A 9774-nucleotide genomic window follows, 5' to 3' on the forward strand; every position below is an offset into this window, starting at 1 on the left:
TTCTTCGCGCTCCTGGCTCTGCCCCAGCCTGGCTGCTCTGCCCGCGAGGAGAGGCGAGGCAAGGCGAGGCGAGGCTGGCCGCCCGCACTCTGCCCCAGCCTCCACACCTTAACCCTTTGCGGGGCTCTGGGGGTGGCCCGGCAAGAGGCTCTCCCGCGTTCCCGAGGCAGCCTCATCAGACCAAGCCCCGCACTCCGGTCCCAGCCCCCGGGGACGGCTGTGCGGAGCTGGGGAGGGAGGGGCCTGAGAGGGGCGTCCCGCTGCCGAGGGAACCCCACTGGCGACAGCCGCTCAGGGGAGGCGGGAAGGCAGCCCAGGCCTCCACCTGGGGCTTCTGAGGTTCTGAGGCTGAGGTGGGGGTGGGGGGCAAGACCCCAGGCATCCCCAGAAAAGTCTACCAGCAGGATGGGGCGGGAAGGTTCCCAGCGTGTGTGTCCCTGCACTGGCCTCAGCCACTCCGAACCAATCCTTAGGACGTCTGGGTAAGGCCACCACCCTCCCACGTCCTGGGGGTCCTGACGCCCAAAGAGGTCAGCAGGCGAGCGGCAGAGCTCCCAGCCACGGGCCTGGCCTGCTTTCCTGCACGGAAGCCTGGAGGACGCGGTGCAGCAGGCGGGGTCCCAGAGGTGGGGGCTGGGAGCAGGGGGCAGCCCCAGCCCCCTCTCTGCCCCATTCGCCTTTTCTAACTTCCTTACCAGCAAATCCGCCCTATTCTGCTGCTCGAGGAGCAGCGCTCATGACTGGAGCTGGTGGTGACGGCGGAGCTGCTGTCAGGCACCTGTGCTCCATCTCAGCGGGTGCTGATCTCAGGGAGCGCCCCCCCCCCCAAGGATGTCAGGGATTCGTTTCCATCTTCCAGGCAGAGAAACCGTGGCTCCTGGGGGAGGCCAGGTGCTCCAAAGCCAGAAGCAGGAGGCAGGACGCCCCTCAGAGCCTGGATGCCGGGCGTGGGCAGCGCCAGCCCCTCAAGGCCAGATCTCAGCCCCGCTTTCTGCTCCAGCACATTCCTCACTTGAACGAGCCCCCGGAATACCTCACTGGCTTTGCAACTCAGAAGCCTCCTGCAGCCCCATCCTTGCAAGTCCTGGGAGGGTGTCTGTAGACCTGCCTGTCCTAGAGGGGCAGTGCCGCCCCAGGGGGCCTGTGTGAGGGGCAGAGTGCCGCCACACGTCTCCTTCCTGGAGAACGGCTCTTTGCCCCGCGGCCTGGCGCCGCAGCACCTCCCCGTCTCAGTGTCTACACTGGCCTCGGGCTGAGAGTGGGGGATTGGGGCCGAGCCCGCAAGAGTGTCCATGAAGCTTGTCGGGCTGGGTCCAAGGAGGCGTCCACATGGGTGCGAGGGTTGCCTAGTGTCTGGTGGCTGTCAAGTCACATCCGGAAACATCCCCCAGCGCTGCCGAGGCCATGGACAGCAGTCCCCGTCCTGAGAGCACAGGAGGCCCTGCCAGACACTGCGGAGGAGGAAAGTGTGGGTTCCACACCAGGCCGGGACCCCAAGTCTCTGATGCCCATGCTCCATGCTGTCCCCCAAAGTGGCCCAAAGTCACAGCAGGCTGGGTGGGTCCCATTCTGACGCGGGAGGCGGTCTGGGGAAGCGGGGCTGTGGGCCTGTCCCAGGCAGCTGCTCAGAGAACATGGCCGACGGCCACACCGGCCGTGAACCCCCATCCAGACGGAAGGCTGATGCGGTCCCAGGAGGGGCGATTGCGAACCGGGCGGGGCGGGGGCCTTCCCCACCTTGAGGCGAGGGCTGGGCCGTCAGCGCCACTTCCCCTTCTGCCGGCACAGGGCACTCTGTTCAGCTGAGACGAGAGGCCTTTCGCTCTGTTCTGGGCGAGGGAATGAAAACTGCGGAACGTGCCCTGCCAGCCCATCCCTGGGATGGGCCGGGCTGATGGAATGGTCTCGGTGAGAACGGGGCTCCGCACAGTCTCAAGCAGATGCTCCCTTGGCCTCGGGCCGAGGCGGGGCGAGGCCGCCCAGGGGAGTGACATGGTCAGCAGGGCTCTAGTCACGAGACCCTCGATGGCCTGAGGACCAGGGCAGTCCGGGACCCCAACCAGGGGCCCCGACCCTGGGGTGTCCCCCCAGCTGCCTTCTCAGACTGTCACTGGGGCACCCGGCCTTTGGGGAGAGAGAGCCTAAGCCCAGGGCCCGTGGCTCAGCCTGTGCTGCCTGAGAATGGCCCCGCAGGGCACCAGTCTGGCCGAGAGGGGTGGGGCCTGGGGGGCAGGGACAGAGTGCAGGGCGCGGCCGCTCCGGGGCCTCTGCCAGGCAGGGCGTAGACTCACCAGGACAGGCTGGCCCTCCTTCCTCTTTTTGGCACTTCAGCTGTAGGAGACCCTTGGGAGACTCGCCCAGGACCCAGGGCTGCTGGGCTCCCACACAGGGTGGGTCAGTGGAAAGAGGACCGGGCCCCCAGGAGTTAAAACCCAGGAGCCCCTCCAAGTCCAAACAAAACTGGCAGAACCTCCAGCCCTTGGGAACCTGGCAAGGCCTGGGCGATCCCAGAGCGGCAAAGCGGAGGCCTCGCTCCCGCTGGCAGCGAGCTGGACGCTGGGGGCCTTCCTTGGTTTGGGGTGTCGACGCGAGGGCTTGGAGGGCCATATGGCCCTGGACGGCCCTTGGCTGGATGCAGGACCGGCTGGGCTGGTTCCACGCAGGCGGCCGGCTGTGAAGGCCGCGGGCGTCGGTGAGCCTGGCTTTCTGCAGCCCCCTCCCAGCCCGCCTCACCCGGGAAGCTTGGCACACACTGGCCTCACGAACCCTCATAAATCCGGGCAGCTCTTCCCAAACACTGCTCTTGGCAGGCCCTGGACGTGGCTCCCCAGCGCGAGGTGAGGGACGCGCCCTGGACGGCAGCCACGCAGGCGGCTGGGCAGGCGCGGGAATGGGATGCGTGCCCCCTACCCGGGCAGCCCCGCTACAATCGCAGAGGCAGCTGCCCTGCGTCTCTGAGTTCTCGTGAGAATCCTAAGCTCCCTCTCACCCCCAGTTGCATCTGCACAGCTCCGAGATGGGCCCATGAAGCCCCCGAACCAGCCACGTGGGCTGAGGAGGCCCGGCTGGGGAGTGAGGTCCCACAGACACTTCTCCCTAGAAACCCTCTCCGCCAACCAGACAGCCCTGCTCAGTGCCTGTAGGGCAGCTTTTATCCAGCTCTCAGCCCAAAAAATGCCGTCAACCACCCAGAAACCAGCACTGGGATTCGCCTGGGAGGAAACCATCTCCCCGAGCCTGGCCCGTCTGGACCCAGTTCGCCTATCGAAGAGGCCCCGAGAAGGAAACGCATCACCCAGAGGCTTCTGAGATCTGTGGTGTTCAACTTCAGATGCCACACCCAAGGTGGGGGGTGGTCTGGCCGCCGTCCCCTGCCCCAGGGAGCCTGGGGTTCACCCTCGCAGAGCCAACTTCCGCCTTGACCAGGCCCCTTCAAAACGGGACCCCGTGGAGTTCCCATGAGGCTCAGCAGGTTAAGGATCCCGCAAAAACAAACAAACAAAAGGGGACCCGGTGGCCTCGGAGGCCGGCATCCTCCAGGCTTCTGGAAAGCAACACGAAAGGCAGCCCACGTAGATAAAAAGCATTTTTTTTTTTAATTTTATCAAATGGATCTGTACAAAAGTTAGCATTGCTTGGTCAGAAAGTAGCGAAACACAGCAGGTAAGTGACAGCAAAAGTCCAAACTTGACACCGAAAAATAGATTGCATAAAAATGAGTTTGCTGTAGTTCCCTGCCCCCACCCCCAGGAAGAGATAAGCCACCCTCCCCCCCCCAAAAAAAAAGAAAAAAAAAATTTTTTTAGAAAAAGGTAAGAAAAAGTAGAAAAAGTAAAAAGAAGCAACATCTCAGATGTACTTATTTAAATGTACAAAGTTTGAAAGGCACGCGTTTCCATCAAGTAGGCAGCTACCATCGCTCAGGAGACAGGAGAAGCGGCACAGGTAAATCAGACACTGTTCTCTCAAAACTAAGAATCTAAAAACGCTTAGTGGAGAGGTTTTAGTTTCACAGCTTGGAGGTGGCGCCTGGTTCCTAAGAGCCGAGATTAATGCATTTCTGGAGCCACCACGTCCCAGGAAATTCCCGCCTCCACCACCTGGCACAGTCGTGGGCAGAGGTGAAATTCAGCGACGCGCCCTGCCTCCTAAACCTGGATTTGACACGGGTGCCGGGGGCCCCACCTGTCAGAGACACCACGAGGCAAATCCCCTCTCTTGCTCTTGCCTGGGGGGGGGGGGGTCCAACCACCCTGGGGCGGTGGGGGGGGGGCCTGGGGCCGGGGCCCAGCCAGCCAGCTGCCCAAGCCAGGGTCCCAGCCCCCCCCGCCCCTCCCCCGGCCCTCCAGCTTCCGTTTTGTCTGAAAGTCTACTGTTCTCCGCACGGATTACTTCATTAATTAAAGATAAAATAATACAGAACATAAATACATTTTTTAACAGCTCTCAAAACAAATCAAACACGGTGAAGCTTCAAAAATAAAAATTAAAAAAATAAAATAAGAAGAGAGAAGTGTTAATCACAGCCAAACCTTGCTCGGAAGAACCCTCACTACAAGGAACACCCAGGTCCTAGGTCCCAGGGCCGGTCCCAAGAGGGGCTCGGGCTGACAGACGCAACCATGATGGGGCGTGGGGGCCCACTCGCTGGGGAGACTCCTCCGTTGGTCCTGGGGGGTTCTCAGCGCCAAGGCCGGCCGGGGCCTGGAGCTCGGCGGCCCAGAGCCCGCCGGCCTCTTCCCTCCTTTTGTCCTTTGTGCCGAGGCTGCCGCTTTGCAGCCAACGAGAGGCAAAGCCCAGACGCTGGCGTCTGCTGGGAAGCGGGGCAGCCGAGGGGCAAGACAGAGAGGAGGACGGAGGGCTTTGTCCGGGCCGAGGTGGGAAATCTGGAGGGGGGTCCTGCACAAAGCGCGGTGCAGGCACTGGTCGCAGCCGCGGGCTGCACCCCTCTCGCCCCGCGTGCACACGCGCGCGCGTCCCTCCTGTAAGCCCTCGGAGGCTCCGGCTTGGCCCGCGGCCGCGTCGCCCCCCGCGGCCGCGCCCTCAGGGTCTGGTCAGCGTGGTGTACACGGGCTGGTCCCAGTTGCTGGGGGGGCTGTGGGTGGGCGGCACGGAGAGGCCGCCGAGCAGGGGCGAGGCGTAGGGCCGGCGGGGCGAGTGGAAGTAGGGGTACTGGTAGAGGCCGGAAGGGTAGCCGGGGTACGGGCTGTAGTAGTTGGGGGTCTGCAGGTCGGTGTAGTCGCACTGCGAGCTGGTGAAGGAGGAGGCGGCTGCGGCGGGGGCGGCCGTGGTCACGCTGGCCTGGGCGCTGTAGGAGGCGTAGTCGGCGCGCCCCGGGGAGCCGTGCGCCTGGTCGCCGTAGTGGCTGGGGCTCAGCTGCTCCGTCTTGATGTGCGGCCGCGGGGGGCCGGCCTCGGTGGGTGACTCCGAGGCCGACTGGGCGCCCTTGGGGGCCCACACGGGGGACGCCCCGAGGCCGGCCGCCCCAGCGTGCGCGTAGGAGGTGCCCCCGTAGGAGCCGGCGGCCGCGGGCTGGCCCGGCTCTGCGGGCAGGGCCGAGTGGCCGTTGAGGGGCAGGTACTGGTCGAACTCATGCACGTCGAAGGTGTCCATGTTCCCGATGACCTCGCTGCTCAGCTCCGAGATGTCCACGTTGCTGAAGTCGATGTTCTGGCGGCCGCTGTCCACCAGTCGGCGGCCTTCCAGCTTCAGCTCCTGCTTGCCCCCGTGGTGCAGGTCCGTCTTGGGGGTGGTGGGCGGGGTGGGGGGCCCGTGGGTCTGCCCTGGGGACAGAGCACATTTCCCCGATGAATGCCCCTTCTGTAGGGGGTGGCCCAGAGGGGGCGGGCGACGTGCTCGCCAGAAGAAAACCAGCCCCGCGAACGGCCACAGGTAGGAATCAACGGCTTTTTGTTCCTGTGTGTTTCCCAGGAATTCCAGCAAAGCCAGACCCAGACCTCGCGCCCCAGCCAAGGCAAGGCAATTCCACTCTTGTAGGGGATGACCTGGGGTGAAGGAGGCCCTGTGGTGAAGGCCAAGGTGGGAAAACGACAGCAAGTGCCCAGCCCCTTGCCCACGGCAACAGCGCAGTCTGCACAAAACCTGCTTGGCGGGCCAGGGTTCCACCCGGGTCAGTCCGATCCTGACACTGCACTGCTGACCGCCGGGCCAGGGCAGGACTGAGTCCTAGGTCAGAACGGGCGACAAGGCCAGGGGAGCAAAAACGCCCTCGGGAAGGACAAACACCACCCAGCTTGCGGGGCGCTGGACCAGGGCAAGCTCCCAGGCCCTGGGTCTCGGAGGGGGCTGAGCAGGCCCCCGTGGCCATCGAAACAGCTGCCTCTCAGGGCTGGGCCTTTCTCAGGCACGGGGAAGCTCAGGCTCTGTCGAGGGTGCCTGCCCTGGGCGTGAGCCCCTGCCCCTCCGCCCGGGGAGCCCACCTGTGTGGTCGCCGTGGTGGTGCACGTCCCCGAGGCTGGCGTCCGTCTTGTACACAGCACTGACTGGGTGGTGGCCCAGCTCGGCGCCCGAGTCCGAGTCGCTCTGGCCAGCCTTCACGCTCTTCCTCCGGCGCGGCTGGTACTTGTAGTCTGGGTGGTCCTTCTTGTGCTGGACTCGAAGCCGCTCTGCCTCCTCCACGAAGGGGCGCTTCTCACTCTCGCTCAGCAAGCTGCTCGGTGAAGGGTGGGGGCAGGATGTCAAGGGGTCGGGCGCGCCCAGAGAGAGAGGCCCGAGCCTCGGGTGAGGTGCTGGGAGGACCAGGGCAGCCCGCACGCATGCCCTCGCCCCGGCGGGCACCAGGCAGGGGCTCCCCCTTCCTGAGGCCCAGAGGGCTTGAGCTGTGGGCTTTTAGGCGAGGGCAGAGGAAGCAGCCAGAACAAGACCCAAACCTTCCCACTTCTGTCTTCCTCCTCGTACTTCCCCCCTCCCTGAGCCTGTGTTTGTTCCTTCCCTTTGGGACTTTCTAAGGCCGGCAGGGGACGAGACCAGGACCCAGGTGAGCACACACTGTGACAAAGTGAGGCTTCCCAGGAACCATGCTGGGGCTCTGGGGAGCTGGGCTTCCCAGACCTCTAGAAACGCTGGCAAAGCCCAGGGGTCCTCCCTGGGGCTCGGAACACACACCAGCCCCTCGTACCCTCCCAGAAGCTCACCTCGAACTGCCTGCGGGCCAGCGCCTGGGAGTACGGGGGCCCGGGCCCCCACTCGTGAGGTGAGGAGCAGGAGACAGTGACCAGTGCCCTGAACCCAGAGCCCGTCCATTTTAAACCCAAGTAGCAAGCGTTTGGTGGGGAGGGACCATCCCAAGGAGCAACGCCCGTCACTGCTGCTGCCCTACTTTCTGCAGAAGAGCAGCCTCATCTCAGCAAACTGTGCACACGCTCTGAACACTCCCTCGCTCCCCCGCTGAGAGTGCAGAGGTGGCAGAGCAGAGGGAGGAGCTGTGGGGAAGGTGCCGGCTGGGCAAACACGCGCCCCTCCATCTGCCTGCTGAACTCCCTCCTCGGGGTAGTCCGGGAGCCCTTTCCGAGGAGGGGACACTGCCAGAGAGCTGAGTCCTGCTTCTGGACAGAGGCTGTGTTCCTCCGCAAGGAACAGCCTGCAGGTTCTGGGACTGCTCACAGCTGGGGTCCCCAACACAGCCTGCCAGTCACGGTCGAGAGTAGGCTGTTTCTGGACTTGGGGAACGTGCCAGGGGCCACACGCTGCTCGCACTACCCTCTGCCGTGCCCAGACGCCCAGTACCCCGCGCCCAATCCGGCTGGCCAGATCGGGTTTTTCCACTAGGACTCGCCCTGGGAACAGCCACTGGGAGCAGGGCCCAGGCCGGGCGCGGCGCCACCTCCCAGCCCCGAGCACCCCGGGACGCGCTGCCCGCCCCGGCTTGGGGACAGTGCACTCACCGCCACAGCTTTCCCAGTGTCTTGCTGAGCTCAGCGTTGTGCAGGTGCGGGTACTGATCGGCCAGCTTGCGGCGCGCCGCCTGCGCCCACACCATGAAGGCGTTCATGGGCCGCTTCACGTGCGGCTTGGCCTTGAGCGCGCCGCCGCCGCCACCGCGCACGGGCATGGGCACCAGGCTCCAGTCGTAGCCCTTGAGCACCTGCGACACGGCGTCGCGGATACAAGCGGGGAAACGCTCGTCCGCCGCGTCGCTCCGGCCGCCGCCCCCCGCGCCCGCCGCACGGCCCAGACTCTCGGAGCCGGCGGGCGACGGCGGCGCGTCCGAGTCCGAGTCCTCCACGTGCGACATGGAGCTGGCAGTGCCAGACGGGCTGCAGGGCGGCTGGGCGCGGGCCTCGCTCATGTCCAGCATCAGGGCCGAGCTCGGAGAAGCGCGCACCGAGGACGCGCACCGGGTCCGATGCCCGGCTGCGCTGCAGCCGCTCCGGGACCCGAGGTCGCTGCACAGAGGCCCGACCTGCGTCCCGCCGCCGCCGGACCCCGGCCCTCCTGTCGCCGCCGCCGCCGCCGCCGCCGCCGCCGCAGCCGAAGCTCAGTCCCCGCGGGGCGACCCGCAACAAGTTTCTTTAAGCAGCGGCCACGAGGCTCCGCCCCCATCCCGGCTCCCAATTGGCCGGCGCGCACCCCGCTTCCACCGGGGGCGGAGTTTGACCGCCCCTCGCCCCCTCCCCCCACCTTAAAGAAAGCGCGGCGGTTCCTGCTGCGCCCCCGCCCGCCCCGCCCGGCGCCGCACCACGTGGGGCTCGCGAGCCCGGCAGCCGAGGACCGGAGCCCAGGCTGTGCATCGCGCCGCGGGCCCCCCTTCCAGGAGGGGCGGGAAGGAAAGAGGGGGCAGAGAGTCCGGGAGCCGTGGGCGCTCCAGGCTGCCCTGCGCCCGCCGAGGTCCTCCGCTGTGCTCCCTCTGCGGGCGCGTCGCGGCTCCTGTGCGTACGGGCCCCGGTCCCATCACCCCGCCTCGGCAGCCCACTGCTTGCCTTGAGCCCCGACGTCCTGCCCACAGTCCAGAGGCGCCGGGGTCAACTGCTGCCAGCCCGCGGCTTAGCGGGGGATATGCTCCCTGCCCGCAGGGCCGGCGCGACGGGCAGGAGCCTCCCGCGCGCCAGTTTGCACGCAGCGCATGTCCAGGTAACGCGCGCCCTGGGGCCGCGTCTCGGAGATGGGCGATCCCAGGACTCCGGTCCGGTCCCGGCACAAGCTCGGGAAGCGCTGCAGGGGCGCCGCCCCAGAAGCAGAGGCTGCTGAAGGGGGCGGGAGCACTGGGCGGGGCCTGGGCTGACCCTAGCTGCTCAGTCCTTGGGGCAGCCCAGCGGATGGCGTGGCCGGACGCGGGGGCCCAGGGCCTTCCGGGCGTGACCCGGGGGGTGGGGGCACCGAGGCCGTCCGGCAGGGCGGTCCTGGGTGGTCTGGCGGAGGCGGAGGCCACTCAGGGCGCCTGGAGTGGAGGAGGTGGGCGCGCCCCGCCGAGGAGAGAAGGGGGCGGGGTGTGCCGCCCTGGTGGGGGCGGCGGGGTCGGAGAGGGGACATTTCCCCAGAGGCAAGCTCCGGGCCGTGGCTCTGAGTCCCCGCCCGAGACCGCCTCCACGAGTTGGCCATAGGCCCGGCGGTCCCTGAGGGCGGCTCGGATTCTTTAGCCAAACCAGCCAGGAGGCGACCTACCGACCGCGCAGAGCTTTGCCAGACTCCCCCTCTCAGACAGCCAGTTGGGAACACACCCATCTCCAAGCCCGCGGCCCGCACCACCGCGCGGCCTCTAGGCAAGGGTGGCCACGTACCCACCCGCGAGCCTCCTGCAGAGTCACGCATCCCAGG

The 9774-nt window shown here is 66.4% G+C and overlaps 1 protein-coding gene across 1 annotated transcript; it reads right to left on the minus strand.

The window, feature by feature from the left end:
• Window positions 1-3573: 3573 nt before the first annotated feature.
• Window positions 3574-8506, minus strand: SOX8 (SRY-box transcription factor 8). Its single transcript, XM_021086873.2, has 3 exons — window positions 7905-8506; window positions 6441-6670; window positions 3574-5783 (listed from the first exon to the last, which is right to left on the minus strand). The coding sequence occupies exons 1-3, from the start codon at window positions 8315-8317 to the stop codon at window positions 5044-5046; spliced, it is 1383 nt and encodes a 460-aa protein (XP_020942532.1). The 5' UTR covers window positions 8318-8506; the 3' UTR covers window positions 3574-5043.
• Window positions 8507-9774: the final 1268 nt, after the last annotated feature.

Source organism: Sus scrofa, chromosome 3 (assembly GCF_054392235.1).
Source record: "Sus scrofa isolate SSC_HxYL_T2T_F1_AM1 chromosome 3, Sscrofa_HxYL_maternal_Yorkshire_Landrace_v2.0, whole genome shotgun sequence".
Classification (NCBI taxonomy): Eukaryota; Metazoa; Chordata; class Mammalia; order Artiodactyla; family Suidae; genus Sus; species Sus scrofa.